Source organism: Eucalyptus grandis, chromosome 7 (assembly GCF_016545825.1).
Source record: "Eucalyptus grandis isolate ANBG69807.140 chromosome 7, ASM1654582v1, whole genome shotgun sequence".
NCBI classification, from domain to species: domain Eukaryota; kingdom Viridiplantae; phylum Streptophyta; class Magnoliopsida; order Myrtales; family Myrtaceae; genus Eucalyptus; species Eucalyptus grandis.
The window spans coordinates 51,915,527-51,941,857 of NC_052618.1; the positions used below are offsets into that span (position 1 = coordinate 51,915,527).

The 26,331-nt window shown below is 39.6% G+C and overlaps 2 protein-coding genes and 1 long non-coding RNA gene across 6 annotated transcripts; 1 reads left to right on the plus strand and 2 right to left on the minus strand.

Annotated features, from left to right (window-relative positions):
* Window positions 1-10,488: 10,488 nt before the first annotated feature.
* LOC104446043 (putative disease resistance protein At1g50180) lies at window positions 10,489-13,580 on the minus strand. 2 transcript variants are annotated; one of them, XM_039318126.1, is made up of 3 exons: window positions 13,489-13,580; window positions 13,352-13,392; window positions 10,489-12,011 (listed from the first exon to the last, which is right to left on the minus strand). In XM_039318126.1, exon 3 carries the CDS (start codon window positions 11,478-11,480, stop codon window positions 10,866-10,868), a length of 615 nt encoding a protein of 204 aa, XP_039174060.1. In that variant the 5' UTR covers window positions 11,481-12,011; window positions 13,352-13,392; window positions 13,489-13,580; the 3' UTR covers window positions 10,489-10,865. The 2 variants fall into 2 exon arrangements, with proteins under 2 accessions (XP_039174060.1, XP_039174061.1); XM_039318127.1 differs by lacking the exons at window positions 13,352-13,392; window positions 13,489-13,580 and having other exon boundaries at window positions 10,489-11,578; window positions 11,716-12,287.
* A 3,591-nt stretch (window positions 13,581-17,171) lies between these two features.
* LOC108959464 lies at window positions 17,172-22,280 on the plus strand. 3 transcript variants are annotated; one of them, XR_005553224.1, is made up of 4 exons: window positions 17,172-17,781; window positions 18,150-21,175; window positions 21,774-21,940; window positions 22,043-22,280. It is a non-coding gene; the product is annotated as an uncharacterized LOC108959464 (long non-coding RNA). The 3 variants fall into 3 exon arrangements; XR_001987017.2 differs by having other exon boundaries at window positions 18,150-21,179; window positions 21,774-22,280; XR_005553223.1 differs by having other exon boundaries at window positions 21,774-22,280.
* Window positions 22,281-23,491: 1,211 nt separating this feature from the next.
* LOC104444021 (histone acetyltransferase HAC1) lies at window positions 23,492-24,804 on the minus strand. The gene is made up of 4 exons (XM_039317922.1): window positions 24,658-24,804; window positions 24,405-24,568; window positions 24,171-24,285; window positions 23,492-23,938 (listed from the first exon to the last, which is right to left on the minus strand). The coding sequence occupies exons 2-4, from the start codon at window positions 24,539-24,541 to the stop codon at window positions 23,492-23,494; spliced, it is 699 nt and encodes a 232-aa protein (XP_039173856.1). The 5' UTR covers window positions 24,542-24,568; window positions 24,658-24,804.
* Window positions 24,805-26,331: the final 1,527 nt, after the last annotated feature.

Sequence of the window (26,331 nt, forward strand, 5' to 3'; positions counted from 1 at the left end):
AATACTTAGTCATGGGATATCGCACTTTAAAATCGACCAATAAGAAGGATGGGCGCGTCCCCGAGGATCGGGGCGTGACACTCGCCGCCTCCCCACCGCCGCCGGGAAAGGCCGGCGATGGAGTGGGGAGGGTCTGTCGGGGTCGCCAGGCCCTGGCCAAGGGCCGGCGAGGCCAGCTGACCGGCGGCAAGGGCCCGGGAGCCCTCGCCCAGATCTGGGGCGAGGATCGCGGCCCTCACCGTCGGTTGGCCCGGGGACCGACAACCCCGGCCGACCCTCCCCCTCCGTCGCCGGCCCTTCTCGGCGACGGCAGCGGGAGCGGCGGCGGCGGCGGCGAGGGTTTAGCCATCGGCCGCCCGTTCGACCTCCCCCTTTTTTTTTTTTTAATTTTTAATTTTTCTTAATTTTTTTAAATTTTTTGAATATTTTAAATAAAATTAAGTTTAAGTCTAATTTAATTAATTTTTATATTATTATTTACACGGCAGATACGAAACGGCGTCGTTTTGCATTTTCTCCGCCACGTCGGCGTGCAAAACGACGCCGTTTTGGACCAAACTCGCCAGAAAATTGCCACGTCAGCCATTTGGCGGGATTTTCACCGGAGTGGCACTTAAGTGTTCAATTTTACTCCGATATTGGCACTTAAGTGTACGATTTCAAAGTTATGGCACTTAAGTGTCCCTCCGTGCCAAGTTATGGCACTCCAGGTGTCCCAACCTCGAGGAACATCAGTTATCAGAGACGGGTAACATCATTTAGCAATGATTTTGCCAGCTAAATCATGGATCATGCAAGACTCTATGAAGTTGCAAACCCCCGAAACGTTGATCCCTGCTCAGTACTGACAGCTTTATGCAGCAAATGTAGAACGCGAAACTGCATGTTTGCAGAGCTCCATCTGGAGTTTAGGGTAAAAAAAGGGAAAGGGAAAAACATAACCTGATTTTTCTATGCCGTGTCCTCTGAATACCAACAATCAAGAGATGCAGAAGCGTTTAGCTGGTGCGACAACTACTTCAACCCTACTGAACTAAAAGTTAATCGAACCGAACACAAGCAACCCAAGTTGGCCTATTCAATTGACGTTGCCAACCACGCATAGATTCAATTGTACTATAACAACGGGTTAAAAGCTATTTGTATCTTGATCTACTCATAGGGTTTGACTAAGAGCGACGTGTGCAATCTCCGAGTTGTCCATTTCCATGTGACAACACTGATCTCAATATCTGCTTCTTCCAAGCAGGAAGACAAAGGATAATATCCTACTGACCAAATACGTGTTTGACAAAATGACATGGATATGAGTACTAACATGATCGCTGAGATAAATCCATCATAATGATCAAATAAAGTTACATGCATTAAAAAGAATATCAAGTCTCTCGAGATGCCATTAGCACAAGATAACCAATCTTTTAAGTGTGCAAATACAAGTGCAAACCACCACACATGGCAGAAGGTCCTCAACAGTCCACTCCAACTCTCTTGCGTTACTCAAAGTCTGATTGATAAGCTGCAGGGAAGGAATTTCTGTCGAAGGTGCAGATTCCTTTGCCTTCTGGAAATATACAAACCCACTCTTAATCTCTCACTCAGGATGTTCTTGCATTCCAACAGATATTGAAATGTTCAGGATCCACATTGTAGCTTTTTACATGGATAAATTCTTCAACACACTATGAATCTACTGTTTTACTATCTGCACCAGCATTTTTACAAGCACGAGGTTTTAGTATTGAGCCTCCCTTGCCAAGTTTGACCCCAGCAGAGTGACAGCAAGGGCCAAATGACACGTAGATATGGCAAATGTAAGTTTCATATCTGTCTGTGATCCCAAAATAGGATAAACTATCATAATCATTGAAAAGGACATAAACTAGCAACTCTATAGAAGAGGTTTTATGAGACCCTCCAAAGGTCTAAACTGATGCAGGAGAGTATGTTATCATATTGAATTAATTAGTAAATTAGAATAGAATTCCATGAAGAGAAAGCTAAAGTCCTCTCATTAATTTTACCTTCTTGATATATTCCGCAAGTTCTTGGTCAGAGGAGCATAGCAACATTCGTTGTGCATCACTAATTGACAAATAGTCCTATGCCTTCTTGTTTCATCTAGCAATTTCATATCTGTTGTACAAAGGGAAAGAATAGAGTAAGTACACATAAAAGAATTTAAGCATGACAATCTCACTATCTGACTAAAACCTTGAAATCTAGATGGGTCACACTTCATGCTTCTATTTGTGTATTGCGATGGTTGATAGCAATTAGTACAGGCCGTGTACTCTTGTATTTTAATTTAAAAGCAACAAAAAGCCACACAAGTGTATGACTCAATCATCCCATCAAAAATGCTACACATTTCCAAAAATACCTTCTGTTGCAAATATATGAAGAGACACGTCTAATTTTATTGATTACTGATCCACTCGTATCCAATTGAAGCTAACTTCAAATCTTTTGATCGATTTAACATCTTAACAACAAAGGCACAGTAATTACCTGACTGTCTTGGCCAGAAGGTCCATAAAATAAACATAAGTCTCATGAGGCACCATCTGCCTAGCACTCAAAACACGATTATAGGCCCTTTCCATGAAAGATTGCTCCAACTCAACAGCATGCTTGATGCAAGGATTCTCCAGGGCAGCATATGAAAGCAATTCAAGTTCAGTATGGAACTCAGCTATTCTATTCTGCACAAGGAGTCTCAACAGGTTGAGACCTAAAATAGGGTACTCTTGAGGAGATGGTGAAATATGGCCACTGCTCAATCATAAGAATTTTCAAGTAAGTTTACATAAAAATGATGAGTGCAAAATGGTCAATAAAGCAATAAGGATGGGAAATCTTTCTCATAATCTAGCAATTTAGGTCTAATGCCTTATAGTGTCTGCAAATGCACATGACATGAGTATGAACAAACAATTTTAAGCAATGCCAGGACAAAAGTTACCCCGCATCTGTATAATAAGGCTCCAGTTGAAAAAAATCTCACTCAAAGGCATCATGATCTTCCATCTTCACACTTATTATAACAGCACGCTCATTAAGTACTAAAGAGTCCTTTAGGAAGGCAGGTGATGTGTGGCTTCCACATCAATTCAGCAACTGAATGACATTTAATCTTTCTCACCATAAACCAACTCTACCTTATGCCGTGCATCTTATAAATAAGTCTCAAGCATTTGCCGTGGTCTACTGTGCATGCAAATCCAATGAAAGTGCAGTTTTGCAAAAGATCTTGTAAAACCAATGACTACATTGTAAAGATGGAAACAAACGTGCACTGTGGAGCAGAAGGCCTACTAAAATGAGACAACAAAAGGCAACAATAATTTGAAAAATAAATAAAAAAAGGGGGGGAATAAACAAGAAAATAAGTATTTAGAAATTGGAAACTTTTTGGTGGTTGGAAATTCCTCGAATGTTCATTATTACATCATCATAAGATATGATGGTCACATCCTAACAGCAAGGAGCCAATTCATCATAACGCCAAGATTCAAAAGAGGCAGACCATTGTTGCATACCCACCCATCTCTTTCCCGATCCATCAGAAGTGTTAATTAAGCAAACTAATGATGACTTTCATTGTTCTTTCGCAACAAGAGAAACATTTTCGCGACCTACATAATTTTCGAGGGTGATCCACCTAGAGTTCGGCTAATGGATTGTTACCATACCAATTCGCGACTTAAGTTCAAGTTTTTAAACATGCAAATGGATTTTATCCAGAGTCGCCACTAATCTATTTTTGGTGGGTCGATTAGAAACCCAAGTTACTCCTATGAACCAGAGACTTTAGGTACGAGGACTTGGTTACACTAGACTTCTCTAATGCCCTTTCAGTACCATTTCTTTTTATTTTCAAAAAATATTTTGCATGCAGTTTGAATTGATTTTAGATTTATTTCCCTCACATGTGAGGTGATCAATGCGGGTGCACAATCCACCAATTTAACACCCAGATAAACGATAAATAAATTGCAAAAGCTTACCTTAAAGCAACGAAAGCATCTGTAATGTTAAATTAAAATCCATATCAACAATCCTAAATATGGTTTCTAATTAACACGCAATTTATTTTTTCATTTTCACTTAATTAATGAAAATCATGCAATGTGCAATGCAATATTAACTAAATGACCTAATTCTAATGACATGTAATTTCTAATTAAATAGACCTAGCAATAATTATTAAATGACGTGCAAATGATTTTTATTTACTTAATAAGCATGCAATCTATCCTAATATGCGATGACAAATAAAGCAATCAAGACAAGACAGACCATTCGAAATCATCAAAAATATCACACATCGTTCGAGATCAAGGGATAATATTCCACTAATAAAATCAATAAATTGATCTTAAGCCTTAAAAATCAAAATATCAATTTTATCCCCGCTTGATTAATTATTTCATCTAAAACCTTATAGATGGAATAAAAAATCGATATGCGGTTGCGAATTAGGCAATCAATCCTAATTGGGAACACGCCGATAATTCAAATATTACACGTAAGATATTGAAAAGCATGTATTAGACAATAAAATATCCAAATCAAATTTAGATAAGATAATTACCTAATTTTTGCAAATAATATTGCCAAATTTGAACTCATCGGAATTTGCTACAACGGATGACCGGCGGTGTGTGGTGGTGTTCATCGGAAAGCTTCGATTAGTTCAGAAACTCGCCGAGGGTAAGGACTCTGGACTCTCTTTTATTATTTCTTCTTCGAGGGTGTTCTGCATGTGGCCAACGTAAATGGATCCTGGGGAAATAAGTCAAGACATAATAGAATATAAATATCAGATAGAGATGAAGAATCGGTCTCCACTTAATCCATCTTTTTGCTCTTAGTTCTCGGGTCCCTCGTATGACGCAAGGTCGTGCTTTGGCCAAAGATTCCCTCAATGAACCTACAAAACAGAAACGTGGTTGGATCGGTGTCGAGGGAAAGCAGTATCTTCGTCGAAAATCTGCGGGGCTACTGGTGTGGTTCAGATCCGAGTGGGTATGTTCGACTCGTCAAAGGCTCCGCTGGAGATCAGCAGAAGAGAGGAGGCAGCGACATGTTGAAGGCGTCGGGCTGGTCAGCGATCGGATTGGCAGCTCATCGCCGTGGGGATCGGCGGTAATAAGCCTCGCTATCAATCTTTCTCTTTTAAAAACTTGGCCAAAACAGGACAAATTTCACCGCGTATTGCGAACGTCCTTTGTGCCCACTGACGAATCCTGGAGGGAAAGAAACTATAATGGGATGTGACAAAAAAAAAAGAATTGATGAAGAGTCGGCCTGGATGCTTTGCTGGTGTCACTTGAGTTGCTCATAAAATCGTTAAAGCGGCTGTGGCGGGGTTGGAGATGACACCCATGTAAATGTAATATCAATCACCATGGAGGAATTATTTACTTATCCAAAGTTTAATGCTCTTGTGAGCTTCCATATTCAAAGCCATTCACCAAAATCCATTCACCGCCGGCCTAACAAATATGCAATTAAATGAAATATGCTACTAATGACCATATGTTATGCAATTAAATTATATTTTTTTAGGGGTTAAAATTAATCCCTGATTTTTTTATGCGATAAATAACTAAACGGATCACCAAAATTTAGGTGTCAACAAACATCATTTATCAGAGAAGGGAAACAGCATTTAGCAATGATTTTACCATGCAAAGGCTACATCATGGATCACTCAAGACTCCACCAAATTGCAAATCCCAGATTCATTGATTCTGCTCAGCCTTGAGAGTTTTATGCAGCAAATGTAGAAAGCGCAATCACATGTTCACAGAGCTCATTCTGGAGTCTAGGAAAAAAAAACGGGAAAAGAGATTTCTTATATGATTATCCTATGCCTTCTCTTCAGAATACCATCAATCAGAAGCAAGCACAAAACCACTGCTGGTGGCTATTTCAACCTACTGAACTAAAAATTGAACTGGACACAAGCAACCCTAGTTGGCCTTCCTATGTCAATGCTTTGCAACTCTTTGATCAATGGAGACAATTGATGTCACCAAGTGTGCATATATTCGATTCTACTACAACAGATTAAACATAATTGTATCTAGGCCTATTCATAGGGTTAGATTGATTAAGAACGACATATACATTCTCCAAGTTGTCCATGTCCATGTGACTAGACTGATTTCAGTTTGTGGTTCTTCCAAGCAGGTAAGCCAAGGAAAATATACTACTGATCCAATACAAAATTGTATTCAACAACGAAATGGATATGATTACTAACAATCCGCTCCAGCTCTCGTGTAACCCAATGTCTGACTGATAAGCTGCAGGGAAGGAATTTCCTTCGAAGATGTAGATTCCTTGGCCTTCTGAACGAACCCTCTCTTAATCTGCCACTGGGGATGCTCCTACATTCCAACAGGTAACATATGTAATTGTTCAATCTCCACAATACAGCTTTTATGTGGATAAATTCTTCCACACACACTCTGAAGCACTTTTTCAAGCACAAGGTTTCCGTACTGAGCACACCTTGCCAAGTTAGAACTCAGCAGAGCCACAGCAAGGGCCAAATAACAAATAGATGTGGTACATGTAAGTTTAACATCAGTCCGTGATTCCAGAAGAAGATAAACAATCATAATAGTCGAAGAGAGCATAGATTAGCAACTCAGTGGAAGAGATTTTATGAAACCCTTTCGAAGGTCTGAACTGATGCTGGAGTGGATCCTGTCTTTTCCACTTAATTAATCAATCGAGAATAGAATTCCAGGTAGAGAAAGCCAAAATCCTCTCATGATATTTACCTCCATAATATATACCGCGAGTTCTTGGTCGCAGGAGAAGAGAAACATTTGTTGTGTGTCACCAATTGACAAATAATCATATGCTTTCTCGCTACATCCAGCAATTTCATCACTGTCGTTCAAAGGGAAAGACTAATGTGAGCACACATGAAAGAATCTTTAGATTATATCTTGCAGCCTTAACATATAGGAGACAGGGATACTGATAAAAAAAAATATATATATGTAGGAGACTGGAAGATGCAAAATGCACCATTGTATTTCCCATCATCGTTTATCTATATACAAAGAAATTAATTGCACAAGCCGAAAGCAACATGCCGATTTCAGATTAATGTACCCCAGTTCCTACTCCATATCCGCATTTCGTCAAACATCTGACCAGCACTATGGAAATGATCGGATCTACCCCTCTAACCAGAACTAGAAACAAACTCCCTCCTCTGCAATGCAGCACTCCTTCATTGTTGAAGAAACATAAAAACGATGACGTCTTCCAACGCCAAGACAAGCGACGACTCTTATTTCTTCAAATGCCTCCCCCATCCAGCGTCTTTTAGAGAAGCAACGAATTTGCTCCTCCTCACAGCGCTCGCGAGAACTTCAAAGTCTTCCCTTAGCAAAGTCACTGGGTTCTCTCGACAGCGAGCGAAACAACAGGTTCCACACCCCACTGATTTGGAAGTCCTCAGGGATGAGAGGGAAAACGAAACGAATGATGATTTATGATGGAAAGAAGACATGGAAAATAATTCATCGAGGAATGCCATCATACTCTCTATTTTCACTTATAATAGATGAGATTAAATATTTGCTCTTATCAATCATATATAGCATTGCGGTTATTCATTTTTTCATTGTCCACGTCTGCTAATTATTACACCCCCTGACAACCCACAAGCTCACGGCCCCCGGCCCCCACCACTCGGCTACTTCCTCCAGCAGCGCAGTCCACATTTTCCGAATCAAAACTGCCTCTCGAGGGTTGCACTTCTCCTTCTCCTTGAATATTTCGCCCCCACCGTTATATGTAGAGACATGTGAAGGTACCACCCTCAATTTAGGACAATGCTCGATCCCTAATCGAGAAAGATGAGGCGCGGCTCCTTCAGCGGCCCTCCACTCCTCCAAATTAGGTAATGCATAAAAAATTAAATGCTTGAGTTGAGGAAAGCCTCCTGCAGAGCAAACCATTTTCTTTCCCTTGAAAGCCTGATCTCCCAGCATGAGAAAAACCAAGTTATTCAATTTCTCCAATATTGGCATTGGATCTTCTTTGAGTTCGGAACATATTAAGACCAACTTCCTCAATTGTTGGGGTAAACTCGTATGTTCTGGTAACTTCTCTATTATTCCATCAATGGACAACTTACACGAATGTGAATACTTTGACATTTTACTCAATTCACCTTCAGTCCATGAACAAGTATCCTTTCTGAAATAAAAAGATGAGGATCGAAGATGTATCAAATTGAATTCAGCAAGTTGCGGAAATATCTCCAGCTTGATAGGATTATACTCGTCAAGGACATTCAATTTTTGCAGATTGGTAAGCTTGCCTACATCATTCACATCACATTTCTTCAGACTAAAGTTTCTCAACGTCCGTAGATTCTTTAAAGTGTCCAACTGCAACTTCTTCCGGCCCCCATGGAATCTCTCCTTGATGTCAAATTTGTAAGGAAGATAGAGATACCTCAACCTTCTCATCTTCCACAACACGTTTGGCATGGAAACCAAAATATCCTTACTCATACGCAAGTCTAAGAATTCCATACATACAAGGTTCCCCATAGATTGCGGCAAGCCATTAATGCTACTACCTGCTAAACTTAAGAATCTTAAATGGACTAGGTCTCCCACTGATTTAGGTAAATTTCCTATCACACAATCAAGATCGTCCAACGCCAGAACTCTGAGAAACTTACAGTTGATGAAAATAGGTTGAACTTGCTGCCACATCAGTTCGGTAGTTTTCCCATACTGGAAGAACATAAGAGTCCGAACATGGGGCATAGTCCTTATTTGTTCCAACCTCGGAGTCACCTTTCCTTCACCAATCTTGCGCATATAAATAGAAAGCCTCCATGCCTTGTAAGTTGACTCAACTTCTGTTGCCATTGAAGAATAACTACCCTCCCTTTCATTGTCCTGTTGAATGTTATGAAAGCTTAGAAACTTCTCCTGCCTAGCCTTGATGACACAGAACTCTCGCATCACGTCGTGGAGGCGACAGGTTTTGATATTTCCATTCAAATTGAGTCGTGTTTGGACCAGTCCTCTCTTAACCAACTCCATTAAATATTGCTCTACTACATTTTCCATTGTAATTCCTCTCTCTTCGTCATATGCATCGGGCGGCACAAAACCTTCAACAATCCACATGCGAAGGACTCTATTCGCAGGGATTTCCACATCCTCTGGAAAGCTACCCAAATAGAGAAAGCATGGCTTTAGATACCATGGTAAATCATCATAGCTTAAGGCTAATGCATTTGATAGATCATTCTTAATCACTAAAATGCAAATTGATGTTTCTATGAACCGTCTCCCACTCATTGTGTGCCAAAAGTCCACCAAGCACAATAATAGCCAAAGGTAATCCCCCACACTTCTCAAGGAGTTCATCTCCTAACTTCTTCATGTGTTCGGTGATTTCTACACAATATCAAGTAACAAATTGCAACTCAGTAGTCACAGAAAGATGCAATTGTCATAAGAAGATAACTTCAAGAACAAATATCTGCTTTTAGATATATAACTTAGATGTTGTGGTTCTTTATATTCTGTAATTCATTTATGCTTTTGTAAGGGGAAAGACTATAGAGACCACAGCAAAGCTCCTATATACCTCCATCTACGCCTAAAATATCAAGAACCCTAAAATAACTAGTGGAATGTATTGTCTTTGCTATATGTGGCTTGAATTAAGTGACTGAGCAAATGTATAACAACAATAATCCTACTCGATGAAGAAAAATGAAAGCAACGCAGGGATAAATCTTTTGTGATTTGAGTGTGCTACTAATCTCCCAACAAATTCTAGTGAAATCTTCATGTTGCCACTCTATTTTCTTGCATAAAGATTTATGATTTTCGTAACAATCCCAAATCTTATTGTTAAGCCAACTATTCACAAATGCAAAAACAAAAAGGTGGACCTAAAATGAAGCCTATGGAAGAATTAACATAGCTAGGCTTACACATTATTTAGAAATCCTATCAAATTGCTTATTATGTTGGTCATATGAAAGCTTCTTCAATATTTATTCTCATCAAAGGACAGGAGGAGCAAAGTTTTGGATGTTCGTCTAGAGGTTCAATTGTTAGCTGTTAAGAAACAAAAGGCACATTTGATTCCTCAAATATTGAAATTATGGTGCCTAATACTCAATATATTGATCATTTGGATTCCATTGTAATATTAATTCATAAATTGCTAAAGCTTCTAAAGGCCAAACTGAGCAATGAAGTACCCGGCATCTCTGATTGTCTTGCAATACCTTCGACAGCTTGAGCCGCAACAATACCTTGACCAACTCCAGGTCCAACAGAAGAAAGTTCAACAGCTAATCCAACAATAATTATAGAAGCGCCATAAATTAGAATAAAAAAAAGTAATATAATCCTTTGAAGCCACTATATATTAGGTTAATAACTTTAGAGAAGTCTTACCTTTCATTTCAGGGAAAACCCTCTTCTTTAGCAGAACCCAACTCTCCTCGTGTGACAAGCACTGAGGTTCATGGAGAAAATAATGAGTATCGATATACTCCGCTACTTTTTTATTGCGGGTTGTTATCAACAACTTGCTTCTCGTGTCCTTGATCGGGAATGCAGCTCGAAGACCATCCCATGCCTGTTCGGTCCAAATATCATCAAGAACCACGATACATCTCTTCTGTTTTTGGGTCTTGTATAGAGTTTCTAACAATTGGTGAATTATCATCTTCTTAATCTCCTTTATTCGATCAGGGATCAATTGAACAAGAATTTCTACCAAGATATTTTCTATGTTATATTCTTGAGATACGCAAGCCCAAGCAAAACTATCGAAATGGTTCTTCACTTTGTCATGAGCAAAGACTTTCTTAGCGAGCGTGGTTTTCCCAAACCACCCATTCCACAAATGGAAATAACTCTGTGTTGTTCTCCATCCTTCAACAGCTCTTTCACCAACACCTGAATACCATCTTCCCTCCCGACAAAATCCTCCTCAAAATGGGCATAAGTATGTTTCAACGTCGAAGCTCTCTTGCGTTCGCATTCGCCCTCTTTCGGAGGTTGTATGCCATAATCCCGCATACTCGTTCTAAGATTGGAGATATTGGATCTTAAGCCATCAATCTTTATCCCCACCTCATGAGCTCTCACGCACGTGCACTTCGCCATGAAGCAAGCATACGCTTTGATGATGTTTTGTCCCTTCTTCGGCGCGACTCTGAGGATGTATTGCTCGATGACGTCCTCAGCATCATAGGCGATTTCTCGGAGTTGCGCGACCCATTCTCGAACAGCTTGCTCTTGTTTCGCGTCCGCATCCCTCAGCAAGCACTGGATCAGCTTCAGCTCATTTTGCAGGCCCTCGACCTTGCCCTTCACAGCCCACAAGAATTTGGCCTCGTCGACGAGCAGCTTTTCTATCGTCTCTACCACAAACAATACAACAGACTCGGCCATTGGTATTGCACTGTTCAGACTATGATCAGTGGAGATTATGATAGAGAATGACTTGAGAATTCACTTCTGATGCGTTAACAAGCTGTGAACGTATAGGCCTGCAAGTTGCGAAGAAGAAAAGAAAGAAATTAAGTACTTAGAAAGTTGTATATTGCATCGATAATGCATATTCTACATCCGCCGACGCAAGAAAAGCACCCCAAGAAGAAAAGAATGGAGTAATGGAGAAGTCTACAGGTATATATTCTCTCCGCAGGTAGAAGAAATGCTTGATAGCAACAGCTCGATGCTGCATAGGTTTTCAATTTTGACTGTCCTCACGGATTGTTCTGTTTTGTGGTTTTGGTCGTCATGCTCTCCGTGATTGAGCTTGTTCTGAGTGGATTAGGCCATGCCGTGATCGATGGTTGGATTTTTGACAGGTAATGCTGTATGATAACAGCAAGCAGCTGTTGGAATGCAGGACTTTCAAGAAGGAAGTTGTTTGTTCCAGTGAGACGTTCAATGCTTATTTGGTCAATGTTGGAGAGCCTGAAGGAGGGCAAAAGCCTCTCAATGATACTTATATTCACAGCCGAGCAAAGAAAGTTCCTAAGCGAACAACTTCGCTTCACAGAAACAAGTTCGTCAAAGTATCTGATTGCGCCAGTATTGTCTGTTCTTACATATTTGTTTTTCCTCATGTTGTTGTCTCTAATGATTTGAAATTTGACAACTCATACTCGTACATTCGCAATGTTGTGATTATCTGCCTGTGTTGTTGTATAATCCATTTCACTCACGTTTTAAGAAGATGAGAAGACCAAAGTGGAGAAGAATAAACAGCAGATGATCAGCCTAAGCCCATCACAGAAAATTATTAGAGGTTGGTGATGAAATCCTTCATAATCTAACTCTCTTGATAGCTAGTAAATGCTGGGTACAAAACTTAGCATCTGTGTTTCTCCTTTTCCAGAATTCAAGAAGAATGAAATGAACAAGTATGGCATATTACCAGGAGGTCCCAACTCAAGACATCGAGTATGGCAGGTGAGTTTAGACTTTTGCAGATTCATATATGCCATGCCTGGCCATATATCATTTCCTTTGATGTCGTATCCTGGATTGTGAATCATTTCTTAATTTCCTCTGGGTTTACAGTTTCTACTTATCTTCATACTACACATAGAATCTGTTCAAGGACAATAGATGTTCTCTCAACTCTGATGCTTTGTGTATCAATTCTTCTCAATCACGGCGGTTTTATGTTCACATTTTTCTCATGGCTTCTCTTGAAAATCATTGGGAGCTTCTTAGCATATTTCCAAACTTTCCCGCAGAAACTGGTCTGAATATTCTGCTAGTTATATTCTGAAGTTTGTTATTATGGTCTCAGCACTACAGTTGACGTAATCTTCCTTTTGATATAGATTGGCATGTCTTGTATACAACCCGGTTAACTCAAAAGTCGAAGAATCATGATGGCTTCTTACGTTCTACAAGCAGTGGACCTATTACAAGGCAGGTCAAGCTCTACAGTCTACGTTTCCTACTGATCTTTTTGACAATTTTCTCATGCATGTGAAAGTCACAGACCAAAGAAAGCTTCCACTTGTTAATAACAATCATTCTAATGATTGAAAGTTAGCATCAATGACTTATTGGAAGCAAGTGAACCATTATCTACGTCAATCAAACGACCCAAGAAAAAAAAAAAAAAAAACAAGCCACAGTCCACATGGCTTTATAGAACGCAAAAATAAAACATCAAAATATTAAATCAACAAAATATCAATGCAATGACTATAACAATACTAAAGTAACTAAAACGAGCAAAAACTAGAAAAAGTAGAACGCACAGAGCAAAAACCAAATATCGGTTAGCGACTCACAAACTTAGTTGCGCCCTTCTCGTTCATCTGAGTGTTAGTACCTAAAAACAATCCACAAAAAACTTCAATCAAAATCAAACTAAAAGCAAAACGAATAAAGCAAAAATTAAGTATCAATTAGCGAGTAGTCCACCGACGTAGATCTCTCCGAATGATCTGCTGCCAATTTTACGACCGAGCTCGAAACAATAAGTCAAAATGATTATTGCTCATTAATACACTAGGATTGGGACAAAGTGCTCATCATCACTCTCCACAGCTAAACTATATATAGGCGACAGGCATATCGGTAATGTCACATCAGATATAGCAATAGGTCTAAAAGGAGTAGTTGGAAAATCAAACATGCCCATAACCGGACTTTCAAAAGATTGGTTTCACCACGGGCTATGAGCAATATTCAGCATCGTATCTTTTGCTCATATCTTTTGCTCTATGTGCCGTCAAAAGAAGATTGGTTTCGCCTGGGCCGACGGCAATAATTTAACATCAATCATCCTATTTTCGCTTGACGTCAAAAGATTGCTTTCTCAGGGCCAATAACTTTATGTGCCGTGAATTGATCCATCATAATTTTGCTTCACGTGTCGTCAACAAATTGTTTTCACACAAGCTAATGCCGATAGCAACTTTTTTTCTTATTTTTTTCACGTGGTGGGAAAAACGCACAACCGTAGATTATATCTATGGTAAGATATATCAAGGCTCGTACCACCTAATAAACACGTATACACACATCAATCAGGCTCATCCATTTTAATCAAATTCAACTCCTCAAAAGCAAAGGTAAATTGCAATGATCGAACTGTATGATTAATTTAGAAATTTTATATATGCACTTCTCACATTCTAAAGATTTAGTGAAGTGCTATATTGATTTCACGGCGAGTTAATAATCAAACGTTTTGGCTCTAAGTCTTCGTTCGTTTTACGAAAAACACCGCATTTTCGGAGAATATTTTTCGGAAAGTCATTTTTCAAAAAATTATCATTATTTTCCGCTATTCGTCTAAAATCTAAAAATAAAGTGAAAAATATTTTTTATTGTTCGATAAGGAAAATCCTTTTTCCTATGAATTTTGTTAAATAATTTTATTATTTTTTAAAATTTTAAAATCAATTTTTAAATTATTTTTCTAAAAATTGATTTTTAATTATTTTCTTTTTCTTTTTCTTTCTTTTTATCTTCTTTTTCTTTTGCTGATCGCCAACCACGACGACAGCCGGCGATCGGCCAAAGGCCAGCTTCGATTGGTGAGCAGCGACAAGTGAGCTTGAGCTCGCCTGCCTTTGGCCTCTCCACATTGGCGAGCTAGAGGCAAGCTGGCTCGCTGATGTGGCTCGCGACGAGCCAACATGCCTTGAGCTTGCTGCTCGCTAGAGATTGGCAAGCACAAGGGCGAGCCTCAAGCTTACCGGCCTCTAGCCTCGCCAAATCGGCGAGCTAGAGGCTCATGCTCGCCACTAGTTCGCCAAGCTAGCGAGCGGTGAGCTCGAACTCGCCAGAGGTTGGCAAGCCTTGAGCTCACCGCTCACTAGAATCGGCGAGCCAGGCGAGGCCTAGGGCTCGAGGCCAACAAGCTCGAGGCTCGCCTATAGTCGGCCATGCCAAGGACCGGCCAAAGAAAAAGGTGGAAAAAAGAAAAAGAAAAATAATTAAGACAAAAAAAAATAAAAGGAAAATAATTTAAACTTCAAATTATTAGAAAAGAAAACAGGAAAGGAGGCGAGTAAGGCATGAGTTAAGAGAGAGAGAGAGAGCGGGTAAGAAAAATATTTTTCCCAATTTTAAAAGTGAAAAACATTTTACCCTCTTTTACAATACTTTTTTCCTTGATGGAAAATATTTTCCACGATTAATTTATTTTCCATGAAATGAATACCAAAAAATCCGAAAAATGTTTTATTGGAAGTTATTTTTAAGAAAGGAACATAGCCTAAAATATAAGTGTTGTGGATATGACATTAGAGATTATAATCCAAAAGTTCAAAAGCAATTAGTTAGATGCAAAAAGACCGCATGTATATAATGCCTATGAAAAACTCCACCATTGAATACTTTAACATGTGGCGGCAATATTCTATACACAACTTTATACTTATAGAGAGGATACAATACTTATTTTCTCAACTATTTTTAGACCTTGAACCGAAAGAAAATATGAAATAGTTAATAGCCGCCACATCATCAGCCTACATGGCGTGCATGAGAACAAATTGGTTACTTAAAATAGCCAATTTCAAGACTGGTCATCAGCCAAATTTAGCCCCAACTACACGATTGTTCATCTTAAACCTTGAAGAAATTGGAGTTCAAGGCAAATTTTGATCATTTTCTTTATTAGACCTGATTAATGAGTGACCTAAAAGACTCTTTAATAAGATTCTGATAAATTTATAAGAAGCCTTTAAAGTAGTATTGGGGGTGGCCCGTTCTCGCTACTTTCATTCACATGTTTAGAGAAGGATTACCATAAGATTATGATGTGACCTCTCATCTACCAGATTAAGCAATTAGTATCACAAGAGACGGAGAAAAAGTTTGTTAGATAAATGACAAGTTTTGTAGAAAAAGCTTTTGCCCAGATAGCTGTAAGAAAAGAAAATCTCAAGAAAGACCAACGCACCATGAGAGAGTAGTCAATTAAGAGAAATTGTTAAAAGAAAAAAAGAAAGAAAAAGAAATGAGCAGTTGGAGCCAAAAATTCGTTCCAGGAATTCTACAAAGGATGGCAAAAGACGAAAGAGGTTGCTTCTTGCTTCGTGCTTCACGTTTTGACCCCCAATGCCTTGTCTCTTTTCTTGTGTCTTTCAGGGTCCCCTTTGATGGACAACTGCACGAAAAATTGTAAAGAAGGACCGATGCATGGGAGTTACTTTGTCGTATTTTTCATGTTGCTCGTTCCTTTGATTGATATTACGCTTTTTCGTTTTTCTCCTTCAGTTTATATGTTACATCTCATCATTAATCTAAATGCAAGAATTGAACCATACAAACCCAAAGCAACATGCCGCTTCTATTTCATGCACTCGAACACTGTTTTAAATCATATAGGCAACATTTGAAAAATGCTCGGATCATTGCAATCACCATCACCACTCACCGCTGAAAACTGTTGGAAGATGATTTAATTCTTAGCTTCGATTCTAATCACGGAGATTGTGGGATAATTGATTTGATCACAAAATATCATCACAATATTTAGAAGATATAATAGGAATTGTAATATTATTTGATTACCTCCATTTTCTTTGTTTGGTATCAGAGCAAAAGCGTACTGACCTAACTTCTGCAAATACCCCTTGCTAAAAAAAAAGAAAAAAAAAAACTTCTGCAAATTCCCGAATTGCCTTCGGTAGTCTTTTCAATTGTTGTTGCAAATTTCTTTCTGCAAAACAAATTGACACACCGGTTAGGAATTCATACATTCAAACACCGTGCCCAAAAATCAAAGCAACAAATCAAGCAGCAGCAACAACGACCAAGAGATGATCTCACCTGTGGAGGAATCGTTCGACGCCAACAATTCTCCTGAGAGTCTAGCTTCATATCAAACTGACCAAACCCAGAATTTGCAGCAACAACTTTCGGCTCCATCGCCCACATCTGTTCAACCTCTGCACCAATCCAATGGCCACCAATGCAGTGGTTTCCAGTCCCAGGCCCGTGGGCCGTTGGACCCAATCGACAAAAATGGGCTCCTTACAGCCCATCTGGAAAAGGTACGAATCATGGGCCCCAAATTGATGGATCGGTCACAGATCCGAATAGAGTTCGACGGGTCATGGGATGAATCCCTACCTGGGATTACAACCCGGGTTCTACCTGTACCCCATCCTCGGCGCCGGCCACCGTCCAGAAGCTGGGGACGTTCTGTACACCTCGCCGGCCGACGGACCGGAGCTCCGAATCATCAACCTGCAACTTACCGGTCCAGACAACTACAATGCGTGGGCTCGAGATTTCCGGCGGGCTCTTGTGACCAAGGACAAAGATGGGTTCCTCGATGGAACTGTGCCCGTTCCCGACGACGACCGTATGCGGCGACGATGTTGGCGGAGGTGTAATCAGCTCGTGCGCACCTGAATCGGGAACTGCGAGGCCGCTGATATCATCGCCGCCGGCCCTCCACCGACTGAAGATTCGAAACAAATGTGGGACGACATCAAAGAAATGTATGGGAAGTTGGACAGAGCGAAGTTATTTTCGCTCGCTCAAGCTCTGTCGGATCTGAAGCAAGGGAACCCATCGGTTACCGCTTGCTTCAACCGACTCTCCTCTCTCTGGAATGAGCTCGGGGCTGCTGAGGTTGAGCTCAAAGGACCCGAAGAGACTCTCGAGCAGTACAGACTGATTAGAGAGGGGGAGAAGGTTACCCGTTTTCTGTTGATTCTGAATGAAGGCTTCTCAAGGACATCGAATATGACAGGTGAGTTTGGACTTTTTCTGACTCATCTATACCCATGCAGGCCTTGTCTTTCTCTTGATGTATCTCCTGGATTGTGAATCCGTTCTTCGTTTTTTTTGGGATACAGTTTCTGCACATCTTTATATTACATACAGAATCTTTTCAATATCAATAAAGATTCCCTCGACTCTGATGCTTTGTATATCAAGTCTTCTCAATCAAGGTGGGTTCATATATTTTCGTGGCTTCTCTTGAAAATTTATTGGAGCTTTTTAGCATATATCCAAACTTCCCTTAGAAAATGGTCTCAATGTTCTCTATGCGGTTATATTCAAGAGTGTTATTGTTGTCTCGGCACTGGAGTTGACACGATATTCCTTTTGATGTAGATTGATATGCCTTGTATACAACTCAATTAATTCAAAAGTCGAAGAAATGTCATGATGGCTTCTTAAGTTGCTCGAGCAGTGGATCTATGACTAGGCAGGTCAAGCTCTCCAGTCTACATCTCCTTCTGATTTTTACCCTTAAATAGTACCAGCTATCTTGTTGCTGGATTAAATTTCAGCTCTTCTTTCCTTTATTAGTTGGTTTTCCTCTTCATGACGTATACCTTTCCCAGCAGATTAGTGAAAAAATTTTGTCAGGATAATAAATATGGCTCAGATGATTGAAAACTTATTTGGGTCTTTTACGAGGTTTTCTTGTATGATATGAGCTGGAAACCTTTAGATGGCAGGTTCCTGAACAAAGCTGAAAAAGAAGTAAGCCCTGGGGAGATGATGGAATTTCCTGGTCATTTGGTTGAACATGGCAACCGTGAAGCAAACGATGAATCTTTGAGGGATCTAAATGCGTGTGGAAACAGTTTCAATTCTCTTCAAAAATTAATATGCAAGAGCAGCAGCATAATGTTACTAATGTTAAATCTGCTTTAAAGGGTACTTGGAATACAGTTCAATTTGATCCATTTCTTGGTGTTCTATATAGTGTTTATTTTTCCTGTTTAGTCTTTATATGAAGGTAATTTGCCTTACCTCCTAGCCTAAAGTCTTAAACTTCCAATAGATTATCAACATTTTTTACCTCATTGTTTATATCCTATGGACCCTATCATTTAGCTGCTCTGCAATTGATGTAATCGGGTGATACTCCATACTCACCAAAATGATATTGCAAACACATTGTGATTCGGAGCTTTAAAGACACAAGTCCAAGGGATGTTCATGAGACGTGGGATGATTTCCACAAGTCCTTGAACTTGCAGATGCCATGAATCAATTTGTTGTTTTTATTTGAAGTTAATACTTTCTTCATTGACCAGATAAAGAGAGTGGACAATTGAAAATCATCATTGTTATCCATGCTATCTCTTTCTTTTCTGTTGAGGAGCATGATTCCCTTCTCTTCATGTTTTGCATGATCTACAATAATTACCCGATTGTGTTTGTGATGCACTGAAACATGTATTCATTAATACTCTTTCAGAAGAAAAAAAAAATGGCCAAGATGCATCAGAATAGGGCAAAGGTGAGTATATTAGATGCTGGAAAATCAGGGGTAACAGGTCAGACTCTGTTTAGATGCATATTCAGTTTGCCACTAGTGTTTACTAGTTGCCTTATCTCTACGTTTGTTGCATGTTCTAATGCAATCGTGATCTCAAAAAAATTTTGGTTGATGAAATCAAAGTTGCCTGTTAGGAGACTTTGTTGCACTTTTCATAGGCAAGACATTATACTGCTTAACCAGATGGATTCTTAAAATTCCTTACATATGACAGAAATCACACTTTAGTTCAAAAAGAAAAATTCATAATAGATAAAAGCTTCACCAATAATATAAAACTATCTATTGAGTTTTTGGCTTTGTGCTTCAGAGAAGGTCTAAGTGTGTCCATTCATTTGAAAAATCCATAATTCACCTTGACTGGTTACGTTCCTGAGAATTTCCTAGCTCTAGCACCGTGCTCTAGGTACTTAAGAATGAGTCACAAGTACGAGAACCTCGTGCAAAAGAGGAGGGCAATGAACCGAGTTACATGGAATCCTCAGGGTATTCTTTTATGCTTACAATTTCTTGTGAAGTTTTCATTACTTAGCCAGTTGTTCGTTCTACTTGCCAATAGATTTTCTAATGAAGTTTACATTAACTAGCCAACTACGTTCTTGTTATAGCTGTGCATTTACTGCCTCCTCTTAGCTTGAGGTTATGGAAATCACAAAATCAATAACAAGTTCATTATTATTCTTCAGTCATTTCCAACGCAAGTTCAATCAATCACGCATGGGCATACGAATGTTCTTTTGCAGGTGTACTTCCATTATTCTTGTGTTAGTTTAACTGAGCATATCCTACATGGATATTGACACTTCCATGTCACGTAGAATGGCAAGTTTTGTACACCACACAAATAAACTCTAAAGGCCAGGAAATACCATGATGGTTTTTTGCAGCATGAAGTTCGCGGATCCCTAGGGAGGCAGGTCATTCCGAAGCACTTTCAAGGATGTTACCATCCTTTTGCCACTGTTCTTTAATTAAACTAGGCTGGCTACTTTGTTTGCTGATCCAACATGAATCACTTCTGTTTTTGGAATAGTGGTTCATTATGTGACCCAACCATCACATTAATTCAAGTGCATTTCACTACCCAAAAAAGTTATAAGGCCCTAAGCAACCCTTCTTTATAGGTCCTGGAATAACTTCTGCTCATTATTGTATACCCTTGGATCATTCAGGTCCCACTGTATGATGCTAGCAGGAAAGTCTTGGCAAATAAATTTCTTAGGAAAGATGAAGTGCTGGGAACCAGAAAATCACTGGTATTCAATTCTCACTTAGTTGATATCAGGGAACATGGAGTAGAAGAAAAGGTGCCGCTGGGTTTGAATGATCGGGAACCATGTCGCGCTGCTGGAGATATGAGCAAAGGCCATGGGGAGGTGAATGGCATTAAAGTTGATCAATCGTCCTGATGTTATAATCCTACATAATGAGCTCCAGTCGAAAAACCTTCAAACTCGAGAAGCAATGTTTTGATGTAACTTGGAGGATGACAAGAATACGCTCTTTCTCCAATGCCATAGCATGAATATGTACTCGATGTTGTGATGAGTTGTGGGATTTCATTCCATTCAAGTGACGTCGAATAAGATGGGATTCATACTGATGAGATATGTCGCATTCATAGATGATTAGTTCATTGGATAAAATACTTTTCCAGAGGAAGAGTTGTGCTCAGTGACAAAGTCTGCAAACCTTTTGCCTTTTGAGAGACCTGGCAGACCTCTGTGGAAAAACTATGATGTGATTTAACAAAACCCATCTGCAGCAATTATTGAGGAGGAAAGGGAGGTGTAGATTGTGGAGGCTGCAAACTCTATCTCATTCTCTACATCACCAGTCCCCAGTTGTAAGTATGTCAACATCCCTGCCTTCTCCCCCTCCCCCGTCTGTGTAGCAAGAGTTACAGCTTCACAAGCTCAAAGGAAGTGGAGGGAAATGCTTAATGATTCCCTTTCTTCATTTGGAGTGGTTGGTGGAGTTATCTGGATGTGTTTTGAGTGGTAAGAAGGGATTTGATTGTATCACCTTTGAGGTCTTGATGCCATCCAATTATTTTTGCATCCATTTGTAGAGCCAGATTTCAACTACCTAATGCACTGAAGTGATATCTCATTTCTGCCTCTGATCATTGTAAAATTGTAGAATTATTTACTTTGAGGAACTGTAGTAGGTGATGATATTTTCTCGGCTGAAATAAAAACCAATCTGCTCTTGTTGGGGTCCTACTTAAACTTGCTGGAACGATCCCATTGTCGCCAGCACATGCCTTTGGATAAATAACAGACTAGGAATAAAAAAGCATGTTCAAGTTTGCACATTTGGTTTGGTCTTATGTTTAAATGTAAATATGTCCTCGTTAATTAGTGTACTTCAGTTAATGACAGTGTAAGGACTTATTGTTTCATATGTTTCCAAATTCATTCATCTGTTTTCCATTTTCTTAGGTCGATGAGGTGGCCCTTGATGATGTGCCTCATGTTATAGGAAACTACCATATTTGTGTGGTGAAGAGCAAGTGCCTTGACTCAGATACTATAGCTCGAGTGAAACAATTGAAGTTTAAATTGCAATTTGGTGTCGGTCTGGACGGTGTCTGCCCCTGCTTGCTTGCGTATGTCGGGCTGGGGGAGTTTAGTTTATTTTGTCGGTATAATTACTATGTTTTGTTAGATCTTAATTGAATTTAGTACTCAACATTTACATCTTCATGAAGGTGTTGATGTGGACGCAGTCACCGAAAATGGCATAAAAGTTGCCAGCATTCCAGATGACATCACGGGAAATGCAGCATCATGTGCAGAGATGTTGATTCATCGGATGCTGGGTTTACTTTGAAAGCAAGTATGTTTGATTGCTAGAAAAATCTTAAGTAGCTGGGGTACTTCATTTGATTCATTCTTACATGCTAAGTCCACGGGTTTGTCGTGCTTCTTTCTATTCAGTCGTAGGGAATGATACATTTTCTGAAATGTGAATGCATCCCCTACTGTTTTGCATTCTCATCCTTTTCTCGTTGAAGTTCCAAGTGTATGTTTGATCATCATTGCCAATAAATTCTGTTTGAAGCCTATGTAGTTTCTTCTAAATGAAAGTGAGGGTGTTTATATCTTCATTGATATACTGTGAAACATGAAAATCGTCCAAATTATACCCCAACTTTCAAAACATAGCAAAACATCCTGCATAGGGCATACATCTGAATAAAAATGTTCATTTACAATTCAAGTTGACATAAGGCTTCACATAAGGCTTCCCGCGTTTGCATGACTCCACTTGACATAGGGCTTCCCGTGTTTGCATTCGCTGGTTGCATGCTGCTACTGCCAGCCATATTACTCTTAGGTGTATCCACTGAAGATGTCGCCATCATGGTCGAACTCCCATATGTGACAATTCAGGAGTTGGAATTATCGTTGTCATTGAATTAGGGTTGACTGGATTTTGATTATTAAGAGATGGAGGCTTGATCAAACTACGCAACCAGGACACCAATGTGCCCACATTCATATACTCATCCTACATAATTGTAACTTCAAAGTAGCAAAAAGAATGGCAAGTCCTATTCACCAAAAAAAAAAATATTGAATATCCCGTGAAAAAATAGGTGAAACTAGACAAGAGAATGAACCAATTATTGGCTTTCGCAGATGTTAAATGTAACCCACTGAAAAAGAAAAAAAAACAACCAATAAAAGGCAATCATAAGCCGCTTTTTGTACTTTTACAAAAGAGAAAAAAACAACCAATGAAAGGCAATCATAAGCCGCTTTTTGTACTTTTACAGAAGAGAGGAGAGAAAAGATGAGGATGGAAAGGCCTTTGAGTGAGCAAATTTGAAGAGGCCCTGTTCCAAGTGTTTAACAATATCATTCAGCTTCTACATTTGAGAGTCATTAATTGGCTGCAGATGCCACTGTGCATAGGGACCGATGGAATTGTGGAGGTTAAAGCACAAGAACAAGTACTCTAGATTAGATTACATCTTCTCTTGCATATAGTTCTGAGCTGTGAGAAGATCCATGTCCGAAAGTTTAACGCAGCATGAGGGACACCACTGCCTGCAGCTACTAAATTCAAGACAACATTGCCACTTTGCTGGGACACCCTAGGCAACCCGATTGACTAAATACATCCTGACGTATCTATCTGTACATTCATCACATCAATCCACAAAAGCTCTCGCTCTTCCTATAATCTTTGAAACTTGCAAGGGGTCTACACATGCCTGAGCTTGTGCTACATACATAAAAACTCTACTCACAGTGAACAAACCACAACCAATACCGCCAGGCACCAGTGCAGACAACCATACTAAGAAAATACAGAGAGCACATGCCTTTGAATAAATTATGTTTGGCGTAAGGCTCGACATAAGGCTTCCTACTTTTGCATTCGTTGGTTGCATGCTGCTACTCTCAGACAAATAACTCATAGGGGCATCCACTGAAGATGTCGCTATCATGGTCGAACTCCCATTATGCGACAATCCAGGAGTTGGAATCATTGCTGTCATCGCATTAGGATTGACTAGATTTGGATTATTAAGAGATGGACGCTTGATCAAACTATGCAAGCGGGACTCCAATGTGCCTAAATTCATATGCTCATCCTACATAATTGTAATTTTCAAGTAGCAAAAGAATGTCAAGTACTATTTACCAAAAAGAAAGGAAATACTGATATTAACGATAAAAAGCAGTTGACACCAGGCAAGAGAAATTAACAGAGTATTTGGTCTTTGCCAATATAAAATGTAGAACGCTAAACCCAGTAAAGGGCAATCATAAGCCGCTTTTTTGTACTTTTACAAAAGAGAGGAGAGATGATGAAGATGGGAAGACCTTTGTGTGAGAAGATTTGAAGAGACCGTCTTCCAGGCGTTTAACAATATCCTTCAGCTTCTGCATTTGAGAATCATCAATTGGCTGCCGATGCCGCTGTGCTAAGAGAAAAAAGCTGAAAAGGGACAGTAAAAAGTTCAGTCAGCAAACAAGGACCGATGGAACTGTGGAGGTTAAAGCACAAGAACAAGTGCTCTAGACTAAATTACATCTTCTCTTTCATATAATGCCGACCTCCGAGAGTATTCGTGTCCACGCCAACCGCAGCATATGAGGCGCCACGCAGCTACCATATTCGGGACGACATTGCCATTTTGCCAGGACACTCCAGGCAACAGAGCACCCGATTGACCAGATACACGCCCCGACATATCCGCCTGAACATTCACCACATCAACCTACAAAAAGTTTTGATAACGGGAGACAGATTAAGGACCAGAGAACGTCGAGTTCGAAACAAAAGAGGACGAAATCTGGACCGACGAACCTGAAGCGATGTGCGATTGGGGACAAGAAAAGCGACGGTGCAGTAGGAGTGATCTCAATTGGGAGCTCAATCGGATCGATCGCGACGATCTACGATCATCTCAATTCGGAGCGAGAATTCCCTTTACCGGAGAAATCATTCGTTAATCAGATATGATAAAAGAAATTCCACAAATTTTTTTTTTTGGATTGAATTTCCTTTCTCGAAGGCCTTATTACTGCACATAAAGGGTTGACCGGTTTGACTGCTTGGGACTCTTCCTTTTGTATTGCATACAAAGTGCGTTCAAAGGAGGGGCTTACATGTAAATTGCAGGGTGAGTGCCCCTTGATTCGTTTAGGGTGCGTATGATAAAATTTCTAAAACATAAATTGATTTCTCAATTTCTATTTCAGAAACTGAGAGGCTTACATGTAAATTGCGGGGTGAGTGCCCCTTGATTCGTTTAGGGTGCGCATGATAAAATTTCTGAAACAGAAATTGATTTCGACTAGAAATTGATTTCTCAATTTCTATTTCAAACCGAGAAGCTAAAAATTTTAGCTTCGATTTCTTCTTCAAATCTATTTATGGAATAGAAATCTGTTTCAGAAATAGAGAAATCAAATTGCGTTACCAAACGGATTTTTGTTCCAAACCTGTTCCGGGAAACAGAGAAACAGAGAAATCAAGAAACATAAATTTTATCATGCGCAGCCTAGTAAGATGCGGAGCCAACTTCTTTCTTTTTCCCTAAAAAAAGAATTAAATGAATTCGTTTAGTGCATGTACAGCTTTTGATATTAGCAATTCGGTCGGTCCTTGACCTATTCAAAAAAATCAGTTACCAATTGGGCAAATTTTTTCCTTCAGGAGAAAAAACAAATTGTAGAGTCGACCGCATTAATTATTAGAGTTGTCTAAGCTAAGCAGATTGCACATACTTTAAGCTCATGATGTAGTTGCACACTTTAACTTATTTTGCGAGTTCTTTGAGTTCTCTTCAAACTGACCAAGATCCTGCAGCCGAACATAATCATCTACTGATTTTTATTCGTTCAAGATCATCTTAATGTGGGCTTCGAGTCACGCATACAAACAAAAAATGGAAAGTTCCTTATGGAAGGCTAAGTGCTACAGCTCGTTAATTAGATCAATACTGAGATCGAGTGCTGAACTAACAATTTGGTACTTAAGATATTGGTTGGAGATAATACAGTTGGCCACAGCTCCCAAATCCCGCAAACTGTTGACTTTCCCTTAAGCCAGCTCTAGCCGACAGACTAGGCCTGTCATAACGCCACTAAATATAATCTTCTCTTTTAAGTGTAGGGAAGAAATCTTAGTAAAGACACAAACTTAGTTCAATCTCTATTGATGCTCATTTAGATATTGTTCTGGGAAAGTAGTGCCTGAAAGGCTTGTCGTTAGCATGAGATTGTGGCTCTATCGGCAAACACACGGGTGGTCCTGAAATCAAACACATCCTATGCACCAACAATCAAGAGTACGCAGAAGCCCGCAGCTGGAGCAACAACTACTTCAATCCACTGAACCCAAAGTTAATTGAGCTGGACACAAGCGACCCTAGTTGGCCTATGCAATTGATATCAGCAACTGTGCATAGATTCGGTTCTACCATAACAACGGGTTAAACCTAATTGTATCTTGGTCTACTCATAGGGTTTGATTAAG

Coding starts and splice junctions, on each gene's coding strand:
- LOC104446043 (XM_039318126.1), bottom strand. CDS start 11,480: ATGGCCGAGTCTGTTGTATTGTTTGTGGTAGAGACGATAGAAAAGCTG.
- LOC104444021 (XM_039317922.1), bottom strand. CDS start 24,541: ATGTCGGGGCGTGTATCTGGTCAATCGGGTGCTCTGTTGCCTGGAGTG. Junction 24,286..24,404: donor GGACACGAATACTCTCGGAG/GTCGGCATTATA, acceptor GTCCCTTTTCAG/CTTTTTTCTCTTAGCACAGC. Junction 23,939..24,170: donor TCAAATCTTCTCACACAAAG/GTCTTCCCATCT, acceptor ACAATTATGTAG/GATGAGCATATGAATTTAGG.